Source organism: Alexandromys fortis, unplaced genomic scaffold (assembly GCF_014885135.2).
Source record: "Alexandromys fortis isolate MF-2015 unplaced genomic scaffold, M_Fortis_MF-2015_v1.1 scaffold_26, whole genome shotgun sequence".
Lineage (NCBI taxonomy): Eukaryota > Metazoa > Chordata > Mammalia > Rodentia > Cricetidae > Alexandromys > Alexandromys fortis.
In genome coordinates, this window is record NW_026067894.1 from 11,004,223 (window position 1) to 11,020,140 (window position 15,918).

The 15,918-nt window shown below is 41.2% G+C and overlaps 1 protein-coding gene across 27 annotated transcripts in view; it reads right to left on the reverse strand.

Annotated features, from left to right (window-relative positions):
* The window catches only part of Pum1 (pumilio RNA binding family member 1), a 128,522-nt gene that overhangs the window by 107,605 nt on the left and 4,999 nt on the right, over nucleotides 1-15,918 (reverse strand). For 22 of the 27 annotated variants that reach the window (XM_050151037.1, XM_050151209.1, XM_050151121.1 and 19 more), the window contains exon 2: nucleotides 14,659-15,032. In XM_050151037.1, the coding sequence (XP_050006994.1) occupies nucleotides 14,659-15,021 (363 nt within the window). In that variant the 5' untranslated portion in view covers nucleotides 15,022-15,032. Of the gene's footprint in view, nucleotides 1-14,658; nucleotides 15,033-15,918 lie in introns of those variants that run through there. The other 5 variants (XM_050151199.1, XM_050151138.1, XM_050151233.1 and 2 more) reach the window with 4 other exon arrangements.

Consider the following 15,918-nt stretch of genomic DNA (forward strand, 5'->3'; position numbering starts at 1 on the left):
AAAAATCAAAACAGGGGCATATAACTGACAAATTTGTTTTTTTTAAAAAAGGGTTATTTATTACGTATTCAGTGTTCTGCCTGCATGTATCCCTGCAGGCCAGAAGAGGGCACCAAATCTCATTACAGATGGTTGTGAGCCACCATGTGGTTGCTGGGAATTGAACTCAGGACCTTGGAAGAGCAGGCAAAAAGCTCTTATCCACTGAGCCATCTCTCCAGCCAAATAAATTTATTTTTTAAAATGAGGTATGGAAAGTCCATGGGCAGTTTCTACAGAGAGCACTATTTGAAGCAGAGACAGATCAATCTTCAGTGCCATCATGATAGACAGATATTGTAACAGCTAGGGTTTACTATATATCCTTAAAACTGTTTCTTAGTTCTCAAACAGATAATTGTGAATGAAGTTCCCTCCCTTCACTTTTTTTTAAACAAAGCAAAAACCAGACAAAAAAAAGGTTAAACCCTATCTTAGTTCAGGTATCTATTGCTGTGATAAGAGACCATGTCCATGGCAACTCTTCTTTTTTTCCATCGCAACTCTTATAAAGGAAATATTTAGTTGGGGCTGGCTTACACTTCAGAGGTTCATTTAGTTTATTGTCATCATGGCACAACATCTCAGCACACAGCTCAGAGTTCTACGTCCTGATCAGCAGGCAACAGGAGGTGAACTGTGTGACAAACTGGACATAACTTGAGCATACATTAAGACCTCAAACCCCAACTCCAGTGGCACACTTCCTTCAACAAGGCCATACTTACTCTCCAACAAGGTCATACCTCCTAAGAATGTCACTGCCTATGGGCCAAGCACTCAAATACATGAGTCTATGGGGGTCATACCTATTCAAACAAAAAAAAAAAAAAAAAACCTTGCTCAATTATACAGGCAGACCAGCTCCAGAACTTGAGTCTGAACTCAGCATCCTATCCCAATTAATTTTATACAACAAAAGCAAAAAGATTAAAATAATCCAGATCCAAGAAAACTACACTAGATGAAAGTGCACAAGAAATAGAGAACTGAAGGCAGAGTATGCAACAGAAACACACTCCAGCCATCCATGAAGAATAGCTACCCAGTCCATTTGTGGACGCATACTCAAGCTCTCTTCTGTTAATTCAAGAAGCAAAAGGAGATGAACTATCAAGATACTGTGGAAAGAATCTGCTTGCCTAGGAAAATGTTATCGCACCCTAAAGGTTTAAAGGATACTTCTGAAAGCATCTTTCTATGGAAGAAAATATAAATACATCCACACAGACATATTTAGTATACAAATCTGTAACAGAATAGAAAAGCTTTTCTGAGATGTAAAAAAAAAAGTTACTAGCAAAAACCAACAAAAGGGTGCTAGAGAGACAGCTCAGTAGCTAAGAGCCTTGTTTTCTTCCAGAAGACCACCTATAATTCAGCAAAGGAATCTAATGTACTCTCGGGCATCAGAGAGCACCAGCACATATATGCAAACACAAAAAATAAGCCCTTTTTAAAAAGTAAAAACTGTAGCCAAGCATGACGGTGCATGCCTAACAGTATTGAAGGCAAATACAGGTAGGTGTGAGAGTTCAAGGCCAGTCTGATCTTTGTAATGAGTTCAAGACCATCCAGAGTTACATAATGAATGAAATTTATCCCAAAAGCAAAAACAGGAGCTAGAGAGACGGCTCAGAGGTCCTGAGTTCAATTCCCAGCAACCCACAGGGTGGCTCACAACAATCTGCAATGAGATCTGGTGCCCTCTTCTGGCATGCAGGCATACATGTAGACAGAATACTGTATACATAATAATTAAAAAAAAAAAAGAAAAATTTTAAAACAGAAGAAAAGAGCTCACTTTTTCATGTTATTTTTTAGTATGTATCTATAGGCATTCTGCCTGCACATATGTCTGGCCACCATATGCATCCCCAGCTCCCCTGGAAACCAGAAAAGAATATCTTCTAGAACTAGAGTTACAAGCTTGGCAACCAGCACCTTTAAGGCCAAACCACCTCACAAGCCTTGAGTTTTTTAAGGCACAATCACAACATCAGAGCCACACCTTTCTAAGATTCTTCAGTGCAGCCTTTCGATGCATGATTACTGTTCATTCAAACCCAAACCATCTCAGTATTCAAGACCCAACACTCGGTTACACCTTACAAGTTTATCAATTCAAAATGACATCTTAATTAATCAAAAAAAAAAAAAAACCCTCATTCAATGCATCTTCCTCAGGGTACCCTGATGACATAATGTCTTCATTCAGCACTTACATACTACTTGCCAGGTGCTGGGAAGAACCTTTAAAAGACATCTTTGAGGAAGCATCCAGTGGTCCTTAACTAATGATGCACCCATAAGAATCACCAGGGAGGGAGGCTTTGAAAACATATATTAATGACAACTCATCACTGGAGATTATGATTTGATGGTCCATCACTTGTTTACAACAGCATGGTAACACCCAAAGGAAACACAGGAAATACTCAACTATAAGACTGTTAATAAATGTTTTAACTAAGCACCACACAGGCACAAGAGCATTCAACTAAGGAAGAAAGAGGGAACTAGCAATGGCTACCAGAAATGAAGGCACTTTTAACAGAAGCTTGAAGATGATGTAGACTTGTGTATTTGAGCACTTAGCCCCCAGTTGGTAGCACTGTTTGGGGAAGTCTAGGAGGTGTCTTGCTGGAAGAAGAATGTGGGGGGGGGGGGGGGGGGGGGGGGGGGGGGGGGGGGGGGGGGGGGGGGGGGGGGGGGGGGTCCCAAGCCTAAAACTCCCCCACTCTGGTTGGGGCTCAAGATGTGTTCTTTCAGCTTTCTACTTAGGCTGCCATGCCTGCATGCCATAATGACAATAAATTCTTACCCCTCTGGAACCATAAGCCCAAAGAAACCCTTACTTCTATTAAGTTGCCTTGGTCATGGTGAGCTGCTACCACAGCAACAGAAAGCAAGTAACATAACAGACTCTAAGGCAACATAGCAGAGAGACCCTCACACATCCATGCTTTTGTTGCACTATTCACAATGCTCACGACACAGAAAGCCCAGAAGTAAACCACAGATAAATGGATAGGAATATATGGCCCAAGCTGGGTGTGATTCTGAATAGCTGTGATCTCAGCACTTAAAAGAAAGAAGCAGAGATCAGTTTAAGGTCATGCTTGGTTACATGTCTAGTTTGAGGTTAGCCTAGCCAGTGGGGAAGAGGAGAGACAGGAATATTGTACATATACATAACTTAACATCTGAAAGAATAAAATTAACATTTTCACAAAAGCAGAAAAACAAAGCACAGAATATATGTCATGTGCTTTCCCTCACATTTAACATCTGTATTTAACAGCCCCATATGCCCCAGTTTGGCTTTGGTTTTTGTTTTGTGTTGTTTCACCTGTTTTTTTTCCAAAGGTCTTGACTTCAATTACCAGCAACCACATGGTGGCTCACACCATCTGTAATGAGATCTAGTGCCCTCTTCTGGCCTGCAGGCATACATGGAAGCTGAACACTGTACATAATAAATAAATAAATACATCTTTTTAAAAAAAATAAAAAACTACAACGGTTGTGTGAACAACCGAGCTTCAGTCCTCTGCAAGAGCAGTACATGTTCCTAAAGGCTAAGTTATCTCTCCTGTCCCTCTTTTTATTAAAACAAAAATTGCCACATTGGAAAAAAAAGTAAAACAATTTTCCAAAGTCTGTCCCAATATTAAAACTCTACTGGAGAGCTTGGAGAGATAGCTCAGAGGTTAAGAGCATTGCCCACTCTTCCAAAGGTCCTGAGTTCAATTCCCAGCAACCACATGGTGGCTCACAACCATCTGTAACGGGGTCTGGTGCCCTCTTCTGGCCGGCAGACACAGACAGAATATTGTATACATAATAAATCAATAAATATTTAAAAAAAAAAACTCTACTGGATTCCAGGATAACCAGACTATACAGAGAAACACTGTCTTGAAAACAAACAAAACACCTCTACTGGAAATGTATTAGCCATGCACTTTCACTCAACATGGCAGACTAAGCTTCCCCCCCTTACCCCGCCAACACCCACACCCCTGATATTTGAAAGCTGAAAACAGAGCTGGGGAGATAAGGACCTGAGTTTGATTCCAAGAACCCAGGTAAAGCTGGTATAGGGTTCTAATCCCAGTGCTCTCGGAGCAAGAGGGGAGGCAGACAGTATCCCAAAGAAGTTCAAGAGCCAGTTAGCCTGGTACTTCAGCACAAACAAGAGACTGTATCTCAAATAGAGAGAAGGTGAGAACATCAGAGATTATCCTCTGGCTTCCACTTACAAACCATGGCATGACAAATCCACTCACACAGGAACTACTGTGGATGTTTGTACATTGTGAAGATATGTCATTGTAATTGGTTTAATTAAGAGCTGAATGGCCCAACAGATTAGAAAGGACTTCCAGGGACAGAGAGGACTCTGGGGGGAAAAAGGCAGAGTCAACAGTCAGAAGCAGAGGAAGCAACATGAACACTATGGAATGGGTGGATTTAAGTTATAAGAGCTAATGGGACGGGACTAGAGAGATGGCTCAGTGGTTAAGAGCATTGCCTGCTCTTCCAAAGGTACTGAGTTCAATTCCCAGCAACCACATGGTGGCTCACAACCATCTGTAATGAGGTCTGGTGCCCTCTTCTGGCCTGAAGGCATACAGACAGACAGACAATTATACATAATAAATAAATATTTTTTTTAAAAAAGAGCTAATGGGACAAGCCTAAGTTAAGGATTAATTTTTATAATTGATAAGTGTCTGGTTGGAGGGAAAGAGGATTCATTTCAAGGAACATAAACACAAAAAGATAAAACTGGGGGAGAGGTAGAGCTGGTAGGTTTGTTAATTGGTTGATGTTTTTGATAAGTGGTTTTTTTAAATATTTATTTATTATGTATACAATATTCTGTTGTGTGTATGCCTGAAGGCCAGAAGAGGGCGCCAGACCTCTTTACAGATGGTTGTGAGCCACCATGTGGTTGCTGGGAATTGAACTCAGGACCTTTGGAAGAGCAGGCAATGCTCTTAACCACTGAGCCATCTCTCCAGCCCCGGTTGATGTTTTTGAGACAGGGTTTCCTTGTGTAACAGCCTGTCCTGGAACTAACTAGCTATGTAGACCAGGCTGGCCTAGAATTTAGAAATCCACCTGACTCTGCCTCCCACCTGCTGGGATTAAAGGACCGCACCACCCGCCCAGCTATAAACCCATTTTCTAGGAAAAGAACCAATAGCTCAGTACAGAGTGACAGACATTCCTGTTTGAAACCATTTTGTACTTCCCTTCATGAAACCAAGTTTCTTCAGAGGAAAGACATAAGCAGATTCATTGTTTTGCATTTTCCAAGACTTCTGACTCTGGATAATAGTTATCTCCCTAATCTACAACTGGGAAAACACAGATTTGAATTAATAAACTCTTTAATGAGTTAAAAAAAATTGTATCAGCAAGCTTGGTATTTTTTAAACATAATAGAAGCTGAATAGATGGCTCACCAGGTAAGAGCTCTAGCTGCTCTTCCACAGGAGCCAGGTTCAGCTCCCAGAACCGACCTGGCAACTCACAAACACCTGTCAACTCCAGTTCCAGAAAACCCAACATCCTCTCGGAGCCTCTGTGGACACCAGACATAGATATACAAAGGCAAGCACTCACACTCATAAACTAAACATATCTTTAAAAAGAAATAGTTGCAGTTAGGATGTAAAATAAATCTTAAAATTTAATAAAAGAAGCCGGGCGGTGGTGGCGCACACCTTTAATCCCAGCACTCGGAAGGCAGAGGCAGGCGGATTCGAGACCAACCTGGTCTACAGAGCTAGTTCCAGGACAGGCTCCAAAGCCACAGAGAAACCCTGTCTCGAAAAACCCAAAAAAAAATTAATAAAAGAAAAAATAAAAATTAAACTGAAAAAAAAAAACAGTAATAAAAACAGCAATAGTGACTCCCCTGCAAACATGAGTTACTCAGAAAGCAGCACCACTGTGGGACTCCATCTTCAGACTCCAGGCACTTCAAACACTGGCCTAAGCTACAGAAGGGAAGGTAGTCACAAACAACCAGAGACTATCCAACTGAAAAAAGTTCTGAACAGGCCATCCACAGACTAGATTAGAAAGATGGGGAGTAAGTGTTAGGGTACTACATCTACAGCTAATGAGAATAATGACTGTGATGATGGCAAGGCAACCATATAAACAGCCAACAAGCACTGAATTAACACTTTAATTGAGCAAAAACTGTATCAAAGAGGGAGTCTTTTAGGCTCCTTGTTTTTACACATTAAAATCACTTTCTTGAAAACTTATTAATTCTAAAAGTTCTTCAAGGCTGGAAATGTAGCCAGGCAGCAAGCAGTACACTTGCCTACTAAGTTAAGTCGTAGGCTCCATTCTCATTATCTCCACGAAGTAAATAAACTCACATAACCTATTGCAATCTGTACACCATTTGCACAATTCCCAGCAGAGAACAAAGTACCAGGACTGAGTTTATATCACAACTCTATGTGTCCAGAAGAAGCTAAATGAAAACACAGCAAAAAGGAGGAGGTTTTCGTTGTTTTTTGTTTTGGTTTTGGTTTTCTGAGCCGGTTTCCTATGTGTAGCCCTGACTGTCCTAGAACTCACTCGTAGACCAGGTTGGTCTCAAACTCACAGAGATCTGCCCATTTCTGCCTCCAGGCTAGTTTTCTTTGGGCAGTGGTAGACCACGCCTTTAATCCCAGCACTCCAGAGGCAGAGGTCGGCTCTGTGAGTTCTAGACCAGCTTGGTCTACAGAGTTAGTTCTTGGACAGCCAAGGGTACAGAGAGAAACCCTGTCTCAAAAAAAGAAAAACCATTCATTCCATTCTCTTTTCTTCACCAAACTGTAACTGTGGTATACATTACTTCCGTGCATTTTTAGTTTATTTGTTTTTAATTTTGAGACAGGATCTCCTATATAGAGCAGACTGTCCTTGAACTCAAAATAAATTCTGGATTATGTCATTTTATTCTCCATTGTGACAACTCATGACTATCTATTATAATTTCCCCTAATACCTTACCAAAAGCTTTTTGAAACAAGGTGTTGCCCCAAAAAGCATACATATCAAGTTACAGCATTAGGACAATATTTGACGGGACATGAGTGCACACACCAGGACCACTGGACCCATATAATTCTTCAGAGTATATACTCAAAAGGACTGATCATCCTTGTAACCAAATACCTAGTGTTAAATCTTGGAAGTTTAGAATACAAAGGGTGAGAGTGTAGCGATAAGAGGATACAAAATATGAAAGATGGATTATTCATTCAAATGCTACTGGTCCAAATGCTGAAGAACCTAAACAATCTACACCAAAAGTCAACTCTAATTACAAGGTGTCAGAGTTACTTTACTTTGCAGCACTGGAGAGGAAACAAGCATCTTCGTACATCATCAGATGCCCACACCAAACAAAGAAAAGAGCAGTAGAGTGCCACTGAAGCCATTCCATCCAGAGTTCTACCTGCCCATTTATGATCATTCCTTATCATGCCAATTTACAAGGACCAACATTCTAGAACCAAGGACCACAGGAAAAAACCCACAAAATATGCTCCATGGCACTATGGCCAGGACAGAGCTACTTAGGTCTGTGTGGATAACCCAATATAAAGGCCATAGTTCAACCATGGATCTTACAATGTTTCCCTATTTCATCACCTACTTTATCTCCCAGCATTTTACAGAGAAAATAGATTTCACAATAAGAGTACAACAATCACATGTCAAAGATTTAACCTTTAGTTTTACAATATGAAATTTTCAATGCTAGTCAGAAAAAATAATCCTGAATCTTCAAAATGACTATTAAAATATAACTTATTTATATGAAAAAGATAGCTCTTCTAGCATTCTCAAATTTGTCATCTTAATGGCTTGTTTTGGATACTATAATGTGTGCAATATAGTTGCTACTGATATCTAAAAGTAGTGTCTGTCTGTCTGTCCTTAATGACTTACTTTACAACCCACTACCACCAAGTTCACTTTTCCTCATTCTCCTCCAGAGACCTCCACTGAGTCCAAAAACGAGTTTTGAAGATTCAAAATAAAATATAGAAATTTTACTTATTAAACCAAGTTATGCAGAAAATTATAACCTTTTATGGTTCATATGGGGGGGCATGGGTTAACACAAAGATTCATTATGAAGCCCAGGCTACCCTCCAACTCAGTATTCTTCTGCCTTAACCTACTGAAGGCTGGGATTAGAGACTAGATCCACCATGCCCATTTTATTTATAGGGGGAATACTATAGGATCTCTGAAGTTTGAAACCAGCATGGCCCACAAAACTAGTTCCAGATCAGTGAGAACTACAACAGATTCTAGTACCAAAACCACAGGAAAAACTGCATGAAGTATGCTCCATGGCACTATGGCCAGGACAGAGCTACTTAAGTCTATGTGAATAACCCATGGACCATAAAATATTTCCTCTATTTCATATATGTGTGTGTGTGTGTGTTCCTGTCCTTAAAGAATTCAGTATTATAAAGTGGAAAAGTCAAGTGTTATACTAGTGTTGTGAATATAATATGCGCTTGTAATACCAGCTACTTGAGAAGGCAAAAAAATCTTGAGCTTGTGGCTAGCCTGGGCAAAATAGCAAGACTTTCATCTCAAAAATAAAATCACTTAAAATAAATATAGACTGGAAAGATGGCTCATCAGTTAAAAACACCTGCTACTCTTAAAAAAGGACCCCAGTTTGGTTCCCAGCACCCACATGGCCGCTAATAATCTTGTGTTAACTCTAGTACCAGGAGATCTGATGCCCTCTTCTGGCCTCTGTGGGCACTGTGGGTACTTCATGCGTGTGATTCACTTACATGGAGGGAAAACACAAACTTTAAAAAAAGGTTAAAATGTAAAGTTTTCACAAAAGGGAGGAACATGAATCTAAAGTCCCTTGGCATAGTAAATTCCACCACAGCCACTCTGATGAAAAGCAAATTACCAATTTGATTTTATTTTGTCCCATAACTGGGCTTTAGTGCACACCTTTAATCGCAACACTCAGGAAACAGGCAGATGTTTGTAAATTCAAAGTCAGCCTGATTTACACAGCCTGTTCAGGCCAGCTAGGGCTGCAGAGTGAGAATAGACTGTCTTCAAAACAAATGAATGATAATAAAATAAAATGAAAAGCAAATTGATCAGTTATGCCAAAAAAAAAGTCATTTTGGGGGCTAGAGAGATGGCTCAGTGGTTAAAAGCATTGCCTGCTCTTCCAAAGGTCCTGAGTTCAATTCCCGGCAACCACATGGTGGCTCACAACCATCTGTAATGAGGTCTGGTGCCCTCTTCTGGCCTGCATACATACACACAGAAAGAATATTGTATACATAACAAATAAATAAATAAATATTTTTTAAAAAAGTCATTTTAAAATACACCTTTAATCCCAGCACTCCAGGAGGCAGAGAAAGGTGGACCTCTGTGAGTTCAAGGCCAGCCTGAAAATGGAGAGAGTTCCAGGACAGCCAGAGATAGGCAGACAGACCCCCAGGGTAAAAACCTGGAAAATCAGAGAACTAGCAGCGGCCCTCACTTCCTGTCTCCACTTCCTGAATTACCACTGCCCTGCTTCTGTGGTTAAGTAGTGGCTAGCTGATCCCCAGGTAAGCTTTATTTGGCAGAACAAAACAAAATTATCACACAAAACAGCCTGGTCTACAGAGTGAATTCCAGGACAGCCAGAGCTGTTACACAGAGAAACCTTGTCTTGAAAACCAAAGAAAGAAAAGGAGAAAAAGAAAAGTAAACAGCCCCCCAAAAAATGAATAACCAGCAGTACAGTAGCAGGCACTGAAGTAGCAGGCACTGGTCACTTCATATTGTGACCCTATCTCTACAGAGATAAATAACTTCCCAAAAATTACTACTTAGACATTACCACCCCCTCATAAAAAGAGAACATACACCAAACACAAAACAAGTCTTCAGTCACATTTGGATGAGACAACAGTCAACATCGTTTGTATTATCTACTGTCAAGCTTATGGTCTCTACCGTCCCAGTAAAGCAATCCATTGGCCTAAGAATGTGCTACTTTGTTCCAACAGTTCTCTGAGGTCTAGCATATCTTCCTGGGAAGGCAGAAGTCTACCAAGAGCTTACAAACTGCACCCACACTTACACTGCTGGACATGGTGGTGGTACATTCCTGTAATACTAGCATTAGAAACTGCCTCATGGCTAAGCTTCAGTCTCTTGTCCCTAGAAATAAGCTACCTCAACTGTAAGGATCAAATCCAGGAACTACAGAACTCAGTGACTAGAACCTGTCTGGCTCTCAAAAACTCTTACTTCAACCTACCTGAGCTCACACATCCTCTCACCCTCACCTGTAACAGTGGCTGAAAAGAGCAGGGTCCCTACCTAGTCATGTCTCTCTGTTCTAGTGTTCCTCCTGCTCAGTGCTGGGATAACAGGAGTTGGCCACCTCAGCTGCCTTTAAAAACAAAAACAAAAACAAGGTCTCAGACTAGACCAAGTTGGCTTAGATCACACACCCCTGCACAGCCCTCCCCTGTACTCTGCAACTTCTTTCACAAGGTGTCTACCTTTAGCCTGTCATTTCTGGGACAGCTAAGCTGGAAGACCCACTTGTCTGAGGGCAAAATTAAACAGCTGTTTTTACCTGAGTTAAAAAATTAAAAGAACGCATCCAGGGGAAAAGGCACAAGAACCTCTGCCCTACATTAGTTCGTTCCAAAAAGTGAGGCAAATACCAAAACCAAACCAGACATGGCTGTCATCCCAGCACTCAGGAAAGAGGCAAGAGAATCCCCATCAAGTGCCAGGTCAGAGTAAGATGCTATCAACTACACCAATGGAGGGGGGGGGACACGACATAACAACACACAATAATTACTGTGTAAGTATGTGGATTCCCCATAACTACGTATCAGCGACCCAGAGTTCTCTACCATTGTGCATTACTGGGGTACCCTCCCCACTACAGTGTGATGGTGACTGTTAGTTAACTCCAAGCCAAGCGCTGGTTTAGGACCCTGTGTAGTAAACCGGTTTGCCACTGATTTCTAACTGCTTTGCTAAACAAACTGCCTGGTAAATCAGATGTGATCCTCATTATAGGGCTCACTTCAGACAAGAAGAGTAAGCCTTAAAGAAAACATTTGGTGACTTGCACAACCAGATCTTAGATTTCAGAACTCTGCTATCAACTGATCCAGAGTCTAATCTGCTCGCTTTGCAAAAATATACTAAGTTTGAATCTTTTATGCACCACCCTGGGACAAGGAAAGTCAATATAAGAAGCTTCAGGTCTGTAACACAGAGGTTTGCTTTTTTGTTTTTGAGGAGAAATTCAAGACAGAGTCTCTCTGTGTAGTTCCAGCTGTACTAGAAATGTATAGACCAAGCTGCCTTTTGAGCTCAGAGATCTGTCTGCCTCTGTCTCCTAAGTGCTGGTATTAAAGTTGTGCACTGCCATCACCAGGATTATAGCACAGATTTTAAAAGCAAAGATTATGTATGACTTCTAAACATTTGGCCAAGTCAAGAGATAAGGGGCTTTTTCTGCTTTGCCTTTCCAAAGGTGCCACCCAAACATGTAGTCTTAACTTGACACCTCTCCACATATAGCATCTACCTACTGCATCCCATCTTTACCTAAACTCAACATGTAGACTACCTACTTGTCCTGTTACTTCATGAGCCAGGACCCCAGCATTTGTAATTAACAATGCCACACATCTCAGCTCCCTATCTTTTTCTGTGAGGTTTCTGGCACTGCTGGGTGTTGTAATATGGAGCGGCGGGGCTGCTAGCTTATGCCCGAAATAACAACACACAAACTGTATTCATTTAAACACTGCTTGACCCATTTCTATCTAGCCTCTTCTAAGCTAATTCTCACATATTAATTTAGCCCATTTCTAATCATCTGTGTAGCACCGCTAGGTGCACTTACTGGGAAGATTCTAGCCTACGTCCATCCTGGGTTGGAGCTTCATCGTGGGTGCCTCAGAGAGCAGAGCTATCGCAGGAGGAGCATGGCGTCTCTGAGCTCACTTCCTCTTCCTCCCAGCATTCTGTTCTGTTTACTCCTCCCACCTATGTTTTAACCTATCAGGGCAAGCAGTTTCTTTATTTAATTAACCAATGACCTTCCTCCATCAACTGGGGTTCAGACCCAGGCCTCAAGCATGCTAAGCAAGCTTCTGCCACTGAGTTACAACTCAGTCTCTCATGCTTATACTTCATGTATCTGTTCAAGCTGTTATCCAGAACGGGTTGCACCTGGAACTCCAACACTCAGAAGGCTGAGGCACAGTAATTGACAGTCCTAGGCTAGCCTGCACTACAGAGACAATACCAAAAAAGGGGGGAAAAAGGGAGGAGCCGGGTGTGATTTATTCTCAGCACTCCAGAGGCAGGGATGAAGCAGGTGGATCTGAGTTTAAGGCCAACCTGGTCTACAAAGTGAGTCCCAGGACAGTCAGGACTACAAAAAGCACCCTGTCTAAAAAAAAAAAAAAAAAAAAAAAAAAAAAAAAAAAAAAAAAAAAAAAAAAATAAAGAGAGAGAGAGAGAGAGAGAGAGAGAGAGAAAAGAAAGGAAAGAAAAAATGAGAGGGTGGGGGGCTGGAGAGATGGCTCAATGGTTAAGAGTACAAGTCCAAGCTCAGTCCCCAGCACCCACTGTGCTGACAACCATCTGTAACTCCAGGTCCCTTGTAACACCCTCTTCTAACCTCAACAGACATCAGGCTCACACATCATACACATACATACATGAGGCAAAACACTCGCAGGGCGGTGGTGGCACACGCCTTTAACCCCAGCACTCAGGAAGCAGAGGATCTCTGTGAATTCAAGGCTATCCTGGTCTACAGAACTAGTTCCAGGACAGCTAGGGATACACAGCAGAAACCCTGTCTCAAAAAACAAAAATAAAATAGAAAGAAGAAAAATCCTCAAAATGTTGTCCAATGGAACTTGGTCACTACCCATTTCTCATTAGAATACTACCAAGGTTACATAAAAGCCATGCCAAACAATGCTGCCTAGAGAATCACATCTTGGCCTGGCATTCAAGTCCTTTTCCTCTACCATGTCAGTTTTCTACAACCTTACTGAAAGACCAAAAGGCTAGGTAATCATGGAACCAATAGATTTCTTCCCATATTTTATTTTTGGTGTTTTTGAAACAGGGTGTTGGCATATCCCAAATACTGTGATTAAAGGCACGTGACATCAAACTCAGACCCAAAGTTTCCTACATGCTAAAGTCTACAGAATAGAATACTAAGTTAGGAAAAAAAAAAAATTTTTTTTGGAAACAGAGCTTCTCTGTGTAGCCTAACTATCCTAGAACTCTCTCTGTAGACCAGGCTGGTCTCAAAGAGATGTGTACATTTAATTACTACCTTCAAGTCTCTAAAAAAAATTCTGAGGATGTAGTTTTTCAGAAATAGAGATACTGGCTATGAAGCTCAAAGGACTAGTGTTCTATCTTCAGTACTGCCAAGGAAAAAAGGATGGCACTGCATTAACAGTAAACAAATGAAGTCTTTGCAATAAGTACAAAATAAAACTTAAAATTTACTCAGGAGGGCTGGAGAGATGGCTTAGAGATTAAGAGGACTGGCTGTTCTTCCAGAAGTCCTGAGTTCAATTCCCAGCAACCACGTGGTGACTCACAACCATCTGTAATGAGATCTAGTGCCCTATTCTGGCCTGCAGACATATATGCAGGCAGAACATTGTACACACAATAAATAAATAAATCTTTAAAAAATAAAAATGACTCAGGAGCGGAAGATATTTCCTTTGCCTTATCACTAGCATCCTCACCTACACATACCTACACCAGTAAAAAAAAGATCTACGATCAACCTGCTCAATACATTTCTACTGAATAAGAAAGTAAAACCACCAGTTTGTGGTGCACACCTCTGATCCCAGCAGTCAGGAGGCAGAGGCAGGCTGTCTCTGGGTTTAAAACCAGCCTGGTCTACAGAGCAAATTCCAGGATAGTCAGGGCTACCCAGAGAAACCTTGGAGGAGGGACCTAAGACACAACCAACCCTTACACTGAGCACTCATCAGTTCCACTTCAAACAAACCTCAAATGAGCAGATGATTTCTTAATTTCCCCTACTTTCAACCATAACATCTTTTTATTTCAATATTCCTTTTAATTATTCCATTTGCAACAACCATCAAGTTTAATTCTTCCTGGGAATTTAAACATTCTCACATTGCTTCCAAACAATAGCATCTTAAAGATAAGTCACCCAAGCCAACAGAAAGGCTCTGATTTAAATCCAAACAATTCTTAAAAGCATATCATGGTGAAAAACAGATATTTTGTTAACAATATTCCTAGAAATGCATTGTGAACATTAAAACAGTCTTGAGATTTCTTTAGTGGATTTACTATATAACACCAGAATGGTAAATAACCCAGTGGCAATTACAATGAACAACCATTCTTTAAAAGAAGTGACTCTTGATTACAACAAACTAAATAAGCAATCAAAGAGTTTAAGAAAGTCATTAAAAGCAGACAGCCTAAGCGGACAGTGATTAGAAGAGTCTTAAAGCTGAAATAGGGAACTTTTTTTACCTGGTGTTCTGCATGAATGTTATCCCCTGTAGGCCATCGATGTTTGCTAGTATTATAGCCGCCTCCACCACTTCCTCCTCCCCCAAGCTGCTCACCATGCTGCCTCTGAAAGAAGTAGTCCACCATAGCGTCGTCCTGGGAACGGCCTGCAACTCCTATGGATCCTGGGACAGGGCTGGAGTGTGTCCCAGCTGCAAGAGCCTGATTTGCAGCTGGCTGTGGCTGCGTTTGCGACCCTGTTCCAGATGTCAAAACAACAGGCATGTTGGGATTAGCTGGTTCTTGAGGGTGATGTTTCAGGTGGGGGCTGAAAGAGTCCTGCCAAAGCACTGCTTTTCTCTTCAAGACACATGCAACGCTCATTCCACCAACACCTAAGAACAAACAGTTAACAGATGTTTAATGCTTGTATTTTTAAAAACAATTCCATATACTCCAGTACAAAAGGCTAAACAATTCCTTCTCTTCTGCAAGACAAACATGTATAACCAGTCTCTACCAAGAAGAAAAGTGTCTTGTAACAGTTTCCTGAACTGAACCTCCTGGGCCTGTGTGTGCAGAAATAAATGTAATGAGCAGCAAGTACTTCAACTGGAGCTGCGATGAGGGCCCACTACTGTAACCAAGCTATACTAATAAAAAGTAATGATAGAGAGAGACCTAGATTTGAGCCCTAGGATCACAAAAATAAATAATATGTAATCAATGGCTTCCCTACTCAACTTAGTTTCTCCTTAAGCCAAATGTACTTCAGTCTCTAAATAAACAGGTTTCTTTTTTTTTTTTTGGTAAGGTGAGGCTTCATGTAACCTAGGCTGGCTTTGATAGTTATAGGTAGCCAAAGCTGGCCATTCTACTTGCACCTCCTGGTGCTGGGATCACAGACATGCAACAACAGGACTGTGACCAGGAACTTTTGAAAGCATCATTAAGCTTACAGTCAGGAGGCATAGCTCAATGGAGCAATACAGTGCTTGCCTAGCCTCAAATGCCCCTAGATTCAATCCCCTGGACACACACCCCCCACGCTCCAATTTCACTTTAAAAAAAAACTTATAGCTGGGCGGTGGTGGCGCATGCCTTTAATCCCAGCACTTGGGAGGCAGAGGCAGGCAGATCTCTGTGAGTTTGAGACCAGCCTGGTCTACAAGTGCTAGTTCCAGGACAGGCTCCAAAGCCACAGAGAAACCCTGTCTCGAAAAACCAAAAAAAAAAAAAAAAAAAAAAAAAAAAAAAAAAAAAAAAAAAAGAAAAACAACA